The following is a 12,841-nucleotide window of genomic DNA, read 5'->3' as shown; positions in this document are numbered from 1 at the left end:
AATATAAACAGCATTTATGGTTAATATTTTATCTTTACCTTTGTTAGATCACATTTAAGAATTGCAACCTCGTGTGGGAATGGCAGGGGTAGAAACAAAACTCACTTTTGCACTCTTTCACACTTACACACAATCTCTCTCTCACACGCACGCATACACACACTCATGCACACACATACACACACCCACAACACACACACATACAACACACACACAGACACACACAAAACACCCCCCCCCCACACACACACACACGCACACACACACACACTCACTTGGATATGTGGTGTACGGTCACTCTCCATAGGCATAATGTTTTTTCTAATGTACAAACTGTATAATCTATCCCCCACTAACCCTACCCCTAAACCTACCAATCACAGACAACTTTTGGCATTTTTTGAATTTCAAAAAACACCATTTAGTATGTTTTAGTATGAGGACACAGATGTCGTCATAAACCATGTTTACGTTGTAATACCCATGTCATTATACACATTTGTGTCCTCATAAACCATATACAAGAACATACACTCACTAACATCAGGCCCTGACAGGAGGAGGACAGAGTAAAGGTACACAGGACCTACAATTTCCACACTTTTATTAGCCCCGGGTCCAGTGGACCCGAACATCCTGTGTGTAATATAAATGTGTAGGGGGGGTGTACAGTGTGTTTTCATTGAAAATGTGTTCTGATATATATTCCTCACAGAAAATGAGCCAAGGCCAATGAGTCTCAGTTTGAAAAAATAATTAATTGTATAATTTTTCTTTTGATAAAAAATGAAAACGGGTCCAACAGACCCGAACACCATACAAGGGTTAAAATAGATTTCATTTTTGGTAAGCATTTTACATTCAAACATCTTGGTCATCATGGAATACGCTATTGTTGTGTGAGGATTAAGATACAATCATTTTTTATATATAAATTATAGTAGTTAGTTATAATAGTTTTATAAAAAGTCATGATTTCGAATTAAGCGTTAAGGGGCAGTAACCATTTGATGTGTAATGCCAATGATTAACATTGAGTAGGGACAACGTACTTGAGGTGAAGGCCTACACGTTACACGCTTGTTTATTATCTATGTACATGTACATAATCAAATCTATCCAACACTGCTGTGAAATGATTGCTTTGTCGATTCATCAGAAAACCATTGGAGGGAGACAAATACTAATACACCACTGAACAAAAGTGATCATCCTGACGACAAGATGAGCACACCTTACAAGTGTGGGAGTCTGTTATTCTTGTTTACGTATCGCAAGTTAAATGCGTCAATGCGTAATTCATACAACCTGATTACATCCGCAGGTGTACGCATGGCATCTGATCCTATCTTAAAATAATGTGTTGTATAGTGATAATTTAACCATGTCATAACCATATATAACCACATATAGTGGCGTTTATAGACTAATATATATATATATATATATATATATATATATATATATATATATATATATATATATATATATATATCAGAATTTTAGTCCGTTTATTTCTTATAAAACACTATTTTCTTATAGATATTACATGTTTTATTCTTATTACATTTCATTCCAGCGCCCCCATCCATGCCCAGTGCGTGCCATAAAGGACACAATTGTGTTTTATTAATAACATCCCCATGTAGTGACGGAACAATGTTGTATGATCAACATGGCGTAGATGGAGGACAGTTTAACGGTATAGAGCAGGTGGGGTTTTTGTTCTCTTCGTGTAACGGGACACAGGACGCGGGGGTGAGCCGCATATCGCGTGCTTGCGTGCGTCAGAGAGGACGTGGTAGGACAGCTGGAGCGCGCGCAACCGCCCGCCCGCCTGAAGAGCAATAACAGCATTTTCAACGACATCACTCGATTTACGCCATGCAAATAACACGAGAAAATGAAACGGGACTGGTACGACAGAGAATGTAAGACATTTGTCGTGTATCTGATCTTCTAATGCTTCCTATAATTTATGACTAACAAGATTTGGGACGTTGCAACACAGTCGCCAGGTAAGAATACATCGCTTTCTATATACTAGTTTTAACATGTAAAGCAAGACAAATGCGGCTTTCGTGTATCGATACGCTCATGTCTTTTACGCGCGTCCTTGTAGAATTTCGTGTGACGGACCGCAATCGCATCTTTAGGCGCACAGCAACGTAATGACTCTGAGGAGCCTTTGCTATGATTCATTGCCTGTGTGCGCGAACGATACTCTTTTGACGACAAAGCGATTATCGACTTCAGCGATTATCTCTTCCTTTTTGTAAATGACGTTTCAGGCAGTGCGAATACGTGAAATAAGCTCGGATGATATATTTGTTTCCATATGAATGTGAACGCGACATCTGATTAAGTTAAACGAAATTCTAAATAGCGTGTGGTGTTATCCACGGCCTCTCATTGCTTCAAAATGCTTGTATATTCATGTTGCATGGCCTAATGTGCTTTATTACCCAACTGGCTGAGATCAAATAACAGGATGCCTGTTTTGAATGTTGCCTAATTACAGCTTTACGCGCAATGTTAACGCCAGTTGTAACAGCAAACCCCGTTGAGATGCGGACCATCTCAGTTCTGCATTCCATCAGAGATTTCAAGAACTCGGGATCGAGCTTGAGTAAGAATTGAGTTGGTGGGCTGTGGTATTTTTAGACATCACATGCGATAGACATTTTTATGTCTCTTGTAGCCTTTCAGACAACTTCAGTTAAACATTTCCTCACCTCAGGGGAAATAGCTGTGGATTTGAAGTATTATTTTTTATTTTATTTTTATTTTTTTTTGGCGAAAAATTCACATAATGAGTGTCGACCAGCACATTATGTTGTGTAGAAATATTAAAGGAAATCTGAACTTTTCTTAGATTACATATTTTCCTTTCACTATAAATAGTTTCAACTCAGTGTATGAATTGGCTGCAGTGACATAAATTAAACCCACTGTTTGCCAGTTGGTTACTAGGGTAACTGACAGAAAGATGACATGCAACATTAGAAATCTTTTTTTTTTTTTTGCCCAATCTGTCTTCTCATTCTTGATTTTGCTCATTCTCTCAATCACCCTATACATGCCCCTAGAGGTCTGTTTCCACAGTAACCGAATTCCCAGAGTCCCCAAAACATGCACAACTGAGAGGTCCCTAAGTGGCTCAAGGAGAATCTCTAATACAGCTTAGGTGTTCAAAGGCCTGATGTATACTGGCATCATGCAAACTGGTACAAACCTGCAAAAAACAAATGCAATATCATCTGTGGTGCCTCAGTGGGTACCGTGCACCCATAGCCAACCAAGCAGACACAGGCGTTGGAATATTAACCATGGTAAAATCACTGTAATCCACAGTTTCGAATAGCTTAATGCTTTATAAAATGGAGACACCAATATTCAATAGATATATTTATTGACATTAATAAGAGTAGCCTAAAGGCCCGTTCACACCGAGGATGATAACTATAACAATAAATAATTCCAAGAGAATGTGAAATCCACAGCACAGCTATAAAGATAACAACACAGTTGACTGATATCAATTTAATCAATTTCAGAACAATTTTCTAGCTGATGAACTATAAAAACATTTACAGCCAATCAGAATCCATCCTGCTTTAATCAGAGCTCAAGCATTAAAAACGGAGCTTAATATATACTTATAATACACAGAATTTTATGTGCATTGGTATGGATGCTAATGTAGTTATCGTCATAGTTATCTTTATAGTTACGTTTTTGTGTGAATGATCTTTACGGAAGCCTTAAGGCACTGTAGGGAAGCCATAAGAAAAAAAAATGCTTTAGTAAATCATAATTATGACATAAAAAGTTGAAATTATGACATACTAAATCAAAAATGACAGTTGGTCATAATTATGAGAGGAAAAGTAAAACAAAAATATGACATTAAAAATCATAATAATAATAATAATAATATATTAATACATTAAAACTTAAAATGTGTCATGACATTAAAAGTCATAATTTTGACTTGTCATTTTGACTTTTTAGCTCATAATTATGACTCAGTATATCATAAGTTTAACTTTTGATCTCATAAGTATGACTTTCATGATAATGAATTTTTATGTGCTAATATTTACCAAAACAATTTTTTATTTATTATTTTATTTATTTTTTGGCAGAAATTGGCTTCCATACACTTCAGCCATAAATGTTAATAAAATTATGTCATGACAATGCTGACATGCTGATGGCACCACACAAACATGAACTATCCTGCTTCACTAATAGGGACTAAAGGCACACCTTAAGAAAAAAAGTTACACTCCCATAGTGTATGATTTCAGTAAAAATATATATGTTCGTATTGAACATTTATGGACAGATTTTATGTAAAAAATAAAAATAAAAATTGTATTAATGTATGAGGTGGCAAGGTTTTTTTTTTTACCTTTCACACACGGGGTAAAAGGCTCACCAGCATGGGGCAAAAGACACACAGTATTGATACAAATACTTTAGCTAAAATAATATATTTTTAATAATGTCTAAGTTAATACTTGTTCGAAACAATCACAAGAATTCATTTTTGCTCAATAAATATACTGTCATTAAAATATGTTAATATAAATATATATTTTAAAACACAGAAAAAAAAATATTTTAAAAAGTAAAGATTCTGAAAGCATCGAAGGAGATCCCATAATAATTTAATATAGATTTACAAAAGTAACAATAAATTATATTTTATTATATGATATGTTTAATAATATATGTATATATATATATATATATATATATATAAATATATATATATAGCCTATATATATAGTTTTTTTTTTTTTAAATGTAAAAAAAAAATTATGATGGTTATATTCTAAAAATGGTAATTATCTCTAAGGGAGACACCCAACTTGATATATGATATTTACCATCTAACAATGTCATGTCAACAAATGGAAAAGTGTTGATTATTGTGCCTTTCGCACCAACAGCAGGGGTGCCACAAATACTATACTTTTACATATTCTTCCGTTATTTAAAAAAAAAATGTTGCTTTAATTACCTTGAACAAAACTGAAAATCATTTGAGACCTTTGTCTCAAAATATATTCATTAATTTTATAGCGAATATACTGTGCTACTTAAATCTAAAAAAAAAGTAACAAAATATCAAATATTAGATCACATTAGCACAGAATCAACTTTGAGTTGCGGCCCGCGATTGCATCAAGGATATATATGCTGCATGAGTGAATGCTACTGCTGAAACATGCACATAAATACAGTAAATAGTGTAAGCTGCTGCGAGGAAACTAGGCAGAACCCCTTAACAGATCTAGGCAGGTGGTGCTGTTGAAGGAGGGCTAGGAAAATTCCTGTGGTGTGCTGCAGTTGTGCTTGTTCGGAAATAAATAGGTTACGTAGATAGAACAAACAGATCGATTGGTCAAAGTGGTCAGCTTTAAGAGAACCAATCAGCTGCTCAGAAGAGTTTTATGACTGAACTATGTATATATAGCTGGCCCACACGAAACAATCAAACTCAATCAAACTCTGATACTTTGGCTTTGTTCTCAAACAGCACATCGCATCTCTCACAGTTCTGTGCATTAACTCCATTGGACAAAATCTACTAACTTTCTATATAAATTGTCTGACCTCTGGTCAGTTTTACTAGGATGGAAAAAATATGGAAAATGAGATGTACAAGTCAGTTTATGAAAGCTTATCTTTGGTTCCATGCACATATAAAAACAATATGTCTTAAATATTCCAAACTCGCTTTCCACTCATTTTATGCTGCTAGCAAACCAAAGAGGACGTCTTTAATAAGAGTAATCTTTAGAAATCTGGTCTCTGTTCACCTGAATGATAGTAATCATTACTGCTAATTCAGAAGAACCTCTGAATTTTACTCTGGGTCTGAAGTAGATACATGACCCACAGAGTATTTTCAAGCTCTTAAAAATTCAGACAGGTTCTCTGTTAATCAGACCGCATTGGTCTGGTGTGTGTATACAAAGTCTATCTTGTAAAAATTAGACATTTAGTTAAATCTCTATTGAGGCTGTCAGGAAGTGTCTCTAAATGCTGCAGGAATTCAGTAAGATGCCAGAAATATCTGGTGTGAACTTGCTTTCCACAGGAGACTGAATCCAACGGCTGCTTCACAGCAAGATAAATGAGTCATTAATAGATGACCTTGATGCTGATGGCAGCAGAGACCATCCTACTCAATTCACAAAGGCACAAAGACATACAGTGGCTTACACTAATGTACACACACACACACACACACACACACACACTGTTTTTTGTCAGGCAACCCTGTTACCAGTGATGTCATGTGTAGATCTCATGATCTCAAGCACATCATATTACAGCCTTAAATGAAAATAAAGCAATAAGAAATTATATTGTGCTTTAAAATAATTAAGCCATTTTTTAGGAATTTGTTTTCTTGTACTTAATAATTATAGGTGAAATGTGTCATTTCTGTGCCTCTAGCATCCAACTATCATTACTAACACTTCCCCAGAGAGTCCCACCATACATGCACACTATTGATTATGTCGATGTTGCTATATTGTGCTAGTCTGGGTGCTCAAACAAACAGATCCATGTTTTGATAGTGCCACGATGTTTACACATTTGGTGGACTCAGCCTACAAATGGTTTACTTTAAACCATCGCTGCATGCTAAGCTGGGATAGGGAAAAAACCCAAATGACTTTGAAGAACATTTCCCACCAAAACGCTCATTACCCTAATGCAAACTTGCACTCTTGTACTGGCTTTAATTTATGCAGATTTCCTTTAATTGTAGGGTAAAATGTGACAATAAATAAATAAAATAATGAATAAAATGTAACAATTATTAAGTGTGTGAGTAGTGGTGAAGCATAGCAATTTGAAATAATTTTTTTAATTGTTTTATTTAATCATTATAAAACATTTTAATGGATTAATTAGTGAATAAAACTAAATAAATTACATTGAATTACTTTACATTTCCATTTATTCACTATCAACAATTTCATATATATTATTGATTTTAAAAACTATCACTGATTTATTGGTTATCTGCCCATTTTCCTACCTTATTTGTCTATTTGTCATTCAAACAGATGGTGTAGTAATGTAGTAGGTCAGTTGAAGATGTATCAGTACTGGTCTTCCTTTCCTTGCTAATAGATTGATTGGAATAGACTGAAAGTATTTTTTTTTTCTGGTTTGATGTTTGGAAATGAGAATGTTTGCAGAACCTCTATTCATTTGTGTTTGAATGTTCACCTCAGAAGACACATTTATATTGGATACACTTCTTATGTGGATGTGTATCAAATGAATCCTTTTTCCTTTTTCAGATCTCAGGGAATAATTGAGTCTTAACCGCCACATATCCCGATAAACCATGCCAGAGCAGAGTAATGATTACCGGGTGGTGGTCTTTGGAGCAGGGGGAGTGGGAAAGAGCTCCCTGGTTCTGCGCTTCGTTAAGGGCACCTTCAGGGACACCTACATCCCGACAGTGGAGGACACATACCGTCAGGTCATCAGCTGTGACAAGAGCGTATGCACTCTGGAGATCACCGACACCACTGGCAGCCACCAGTTCCCTGCTATGCAGCGTCTGTCCATCTCCAAGGGCCATGCCTTCATCTTGGTCTACTCCATTACCAGCAGGCAGTCACTGGAGGAGCTGAAGCCCATCTACCAGCAAGTGCTGGCCATCAAAGGTAACGTGGAGAACATCCCCATCATGCTTGTGGGTAACAAGAGCGATGAGACCCAGCGTGAGGTGGAGACCAAGGAGGGCGAAGCTCAGGCGAACATCTGGAAATGTGCGTTCATGGAGACATCAGCCAAGACCAACTCCAACGTGAAGGAGCTTTTTCAGGAGCTCCTGAACCTGGATAAGAAGCGTGATATGAGTCTGAACATGCGCTCCAGCAAGCAAAGACGTGCAGACAAGCTGAAGGCGAAGTGCAGTGTGATGTAGGAAGCTGGATCCATGGTTGCATCACTCAATGCGTAACTGACTCCTTGATAATGTACATAAGTCCCTCACCTTAAAGGAACAGTATGCCCAAAAAATGAAACTTCTGTCATGATTTGCTCTTCATCCAGCCATTTTAAACCCATATGACTTATTTCTCCCAGAGAACACAAAAGTATACCTTTTTAAATAACTGTACTGATCAAACTTGTCCATGCAAACAAAAATCTCACTGAAATGGTCAGTTTGACTTGTGAGGTGTATTCCAAGTCTTATAAGGGAAGTCAAATTATATCATACAGTATATTAAGTGTCATAAGTTGAACACATGAATGAAATGTGAACTGGATCAACTGATTCTTCGAAAAAGATTCAAGCAAACAATTTGTTCACGGATTAGATATCATTACATATTGCATTAACATGCCAAATTGACCTAGGGTGGATCTAAAACATTTTAGTAAATAACAATGTAAATTAAGCTATTTTTTTCACACAAATCAATTGAATGGCTTGATAAGACTTGGAATTCAGCGAACTAGTCATATGGACCACATTTATGAAACTTTCATGGTTCTTTTCCACCTTTATGATTCTTATATTTCCTTTTTTGTGTGTGTTCAATGGAAGAAAGCCATGCATGTTTGGAATGACACGACGGTGAGTAAAAGATGACAGAACTTTCATTTTTGGGTGAACTCTCCCTTTAACTATAGATTCCTCTCAGTCTTAATCAGGTAATCTTTAGTGTGCATCCAAACCTTCAATTGTCTCCCTTCCCCTGTATGTTCTGACTCCTGTAGTGACTCTGTGTACAAGACTATAAGAGCTGGCACATGAAGCAGGGAGGATGTCCCACTATTCTCACACATGCTCTCTCTACTGCTTTCTGTGGACTTTTTAATGAATTCAAGACAGACCAAATTATCAATGTGACCATTTTTATGTCTGACTGTGGCTTAAATGGTACGGTGTCGAAATGCAGACATAAATGTCTAGAACTGGTTATGCATTGTACGGGATTCTCGTCCAAAGAAGGAAAAGGCATGGACACAGCTAAAGAGACGACACTATCTGCTCTTCCAAATTACATAGCAGCACAAAAGCCTTTTACGAATCGGAAAACAATTCGGGACGAAGGACATTCTTAGTTAACCAGCTTGCCAGTGATGTAACCTGGTATAACAGAGTAAATTGCATAATGCATGTTTGATGATATAAACTACCTTCATATTAAATGTGATTGAGATATTTTCATCGAGAACAGAGCTATACCTTATTGAAGCACAGTGAATAAGTCATAAATGTGATCATTTCTAAAAGTTTTTTTTTTTTTTTTTGTGAGGGGGGTGGGTGTTTGGGGGTGTCGATTGGTGCTTTGTTTTACTCTGTTATGTTTTTCAAGTGTTGATGGCACTCGAAAACCTTAATATATGCATTTCATCATCTAACTGAAAACATATATCCTGTATGTGAAATCTATGTGTATTATCAGCACTAATGAAAGCCCCTGTACAGCCCCTGTTTTTCTGTCGGTGTCTATATTTCCTCTGATAATTTAATGCCATTTGCTTTAGCAATACATAATATAAAAGCACTTTTAGAATCTTGAGCACATTCAAAACACAGAGCATTAACCTTTACAAAAATGTTCTTGTCAAACACTCTGCGTTTACAACTTTACTGCAGATACAGTGTTTATTCAATAAATATTATGTGAGGGACCAGAACAATAAAGAAGCACAAACAAAAGGGAAATAATTACTGCTTGTTTTCTTTTGTGGCTTTGAACATCTATGTACAGTATCCAGTGGCCCCAAAAGTATTTAGATACTTACTTACCAATGCAAATGCACTGAATTAATATGCAAAATATTAAACCAAGTGGCATCTGGAAGCACATGATGCTAGAGCTTTTCTTAGAACTATTGGCACTTTTCTGAGCCGTTTGTGAACAATCTCAAAGTGATTTTTACAGGATGTATGAACTCAGTTCATTGTATAGAACAGCATTACCTGATTTATCATTTATTTACAACTTAAACTCTTATAACATGTTTTGCTTGAAAAGCATGTTTGTCCTATACTGTATCTCTTTCTGTCAAATGTTTTGATATTTATTTACTTTAAAACAAAAGACATTCCTACATTTTTAACTGTGACTTAAATGTCAAAATACTTTCTGGGGCCACTGTAGATGAGATTGCAGGTACTCATTATAATTCTTTAAGGTGAAAAGTCTTTTTTTAACAGTGATATGAACTCTGGGCACTTACTATATGCAGTTCATGATGGATAATATGCAAAAAGAGCATCTGGTGGAACATCTGCTTAGTCAGTCATGGTGTATCTCTGAAGATTCAACAGAAATAAAATAATTAATTAGCAGATGAAATAAAAGCATAGATTTTAGTGCGAGGATGTTACTGGGTTGGGTCTGTGTCAGAACGTCACTGGATGCAAGACTTTCAACTTCCACAAATAAGGCTATAGATGCGGGCCTGTCATTTCACCACAAATGGCTGCAAAAGCACCACAAACGCATCATGAAAATGGCCCATATGACTTGTGCGCTATTTTCCAAGTCTGCTTAAATTCTGAAGTTCTTCCGAAGTTGCATAACAACAAGGATAAAAAATAATACAAGCATAACAACAAGGATAGGATTAGTTCAATGTAAAGCCCAACAGTTCACTCAAATGTACAGTTATTCACATCTTAACATGTTTGTGAAATACTCCCTACATTGAAGCAACAATTTAAAATTAAATTTAAAATGTTCCCCCAAAATGAAAACTCTGTTATCATTTATGCACCCTTATGTTGTTCCAAGCCTGTGTAACTTTTGAAGAATGTTGGTAAACAGCTTTTTTTTAGTGACCATTAGCCATCGGGCCAAAAGTGAGCGTGCCAGTGCATGCCAGGGTCAGTTGCGTTTCCACTGTCACTTCCGGGGCTTGATTGGGCCTCATCAGGGCTTCCTCGGGGCCAAGGGTTTTTGGCCCTTCGAGAACCTTGGTCCAAAACGAGCCAACTGGGGCTTGAGGAGTGGTCATGAACAAAGGCGTCAGGAGACGGTCAACACCGCTGCTCATTTCCCATGATAGGCCTATTATATTTCAGGCTATTAGCTAACTTTGACACTTAAGACATTTTAAACAATTTTCAAAACTCCCTTTGAGACACCAGTGAGTTATTGAAATAACTTCCTTGCGATCCGATGGGAATTCCGATCACTGTATGAGGCAGAAATATATTTATATGTGATAAGGCTACTTGTGCTAACCATTGTGATAATAAATACACTCATGTTTATGGAAAATACCAGAGACTGCTTGAAAAACGTAGACAAATCATATATGATATTAATCGTGTATTTATTTGTTTCATGTTTTATCTGTCTCTTGCCTGTGCATTTGTTGATACCGGACTAATGCATCCGCATGTCATAAACATGCACACCGGTTAACTCGTATTTAACTCAAAACTCCTGTTTGCTTCTCATGAGCTCCCTCTGTTGCTCTGGCTGAAATAATAACAGTATACAGTAGTGAGATGGTAGAGATAGCTCAAACCTCCTCAGATCATATAATTTTGTGGAAAATTAAAAGAAATGCTCACTCTTTCTAGTGAAATGTGATGTAAACATGATATTTTATCAATATTTATCTAACTGCATAAGCCTTTGGACTTAAAAGCCTTAATGGAGTTGTTTTGTACATTCTTGTGATCACAAATAAATGGAAGCAGGTGCAACTGAATAGGTATGTGGTCTCTTTTTATGATAAATGGTAAATACCAGTTTGATTCAGCATGATTGGTGTGAACTCCTGACACAAATTAATAAATGACTGTCACTGAAACATTTTATATTGTAAAACATTGGTCAAATATCAATGCTGGAATTTTAAAGTAAAGACCAACCATTTGCTGCTGTCATGCTCAATTTGCGATCTAGCTAGTTTTCAGTCAGCTGGTAAAATGGTGGGGTTGTGTAACATTGTTCTATGGAGGCTTGTTACGGGAATGTTTTAGGGTAGCGCTGCAGGGCTACTGGGCTGACAGTGGAAACGGAACTTGATTTTGGCCTTGGTGCTTGATGTCTGAGGCTATTGGGCACGTCTGGCACATTGTTAGCCCTGGCTTGCACTGGACCAACAGTAGAAATGTGGCTACCCTTGAATGGGCTAAATAAACAAACAAACAATAACATTTGTCAAAATTTCTTCTTCTATATTCCAAAGAAAAAAGAAAGCTGTTTTGGAATGTCAATCAGGCCGGGTGAGTAAATTATGAATGATGATGTTATTTAAATGATTTGATTAACAACTGTAACAATGGTTCCCTGAGAAGGGAAGAGAAGCTGCGTCTGACGTAGACGCTAAGGGAACGCCTCTGCGTGATGGCATGGTGGGACGTCATGACCAGGAAGCTTTAAAGCACTCCTGGACCTAACAATGTCAGCTTCTGATAGGCCGAAGTTTTAGATAATACAACTTTATTAATCCCTGTAAGGGGAAGCTTATTTGCCACATTGCTCATTACAAACACCACAAATAGACAATTAAACATTAAAAACAACAATCAGTACATAGAAAAAATTACACAACTTCATAAAAAAACCTAACTGCAGTACAAATAAAAGATTTCTTTTAAATAAAATAAAAGTCTTCCACTAAATGAGCTTTTAAGTCCACTAAAGATACAGTGTAGTGGATGACCTTTGTAAAACAGAATCATTTTTAATTTTGCCCTTGTTCTCTTTCCACAATGACCTCAAGTGAATAACCGAACCAGCCTTTCTAATCAATTTATCAATCGTATTTTTATCATCTACAGTGATACTGTCACGGTCACCAGCTAGTCACCACC

The 12,841-nt window shown here is 36.4% G+C and overlaps 1 protein-coding gene across 2 annotated transcripts; it reads left to right on the top strand.

Annotated features, from left to right (window-relative positions):
- Positions 1-1,765: 1,765 nt before the first annotated feature.
- On the top strand, positions 1,766-11,730 carry diras1a (DIRAS family, GTP-binding RAS-like 1a). Of its 2 annotated transcripts, none has more exons than XM_084100461.1 (2): positions 1,766-2,018; positions 7,338-11,730. In XM_084100461.1, the coding sequence occupies exon 2, from the start codon at positions 7,385-7,387 to the stop codon at positions 7,970-7,972; it is 588 nt and encodes a 195-aa protein (XP_083956587.1). In that variant the 5' UTR covers positions 1,766-2,018; positions 7,338-7,384; the 3' UTR covers positions 7,973-11,730. The 2 variants fall into 2 exon arrangements, with proteins under 2 accessions (XP_083956587.1, XP_083956588.1); XM_084100462.1 differs by having other exon boundaries at positions 1,790-1,931; positions 7,338-9,730.
- Positions 11,731-12,841: the final 1,111 nt, after the last annotated feature.

Source organism: Abramis brama, assembly GCF_963993115.1.
Source record: "Abramis brama genome assembly, chromosome: 23".
NCBI lineage: Eukaryota > Metazoa > Chordata > Actinopteri > Cypriniformes > Leuciscidae > Abramis > Abramis brama.
Note: the sequence above shows the minus strand (reverse complement) of the source record. Positions and strands in the feature narration are given on the sequence as shown.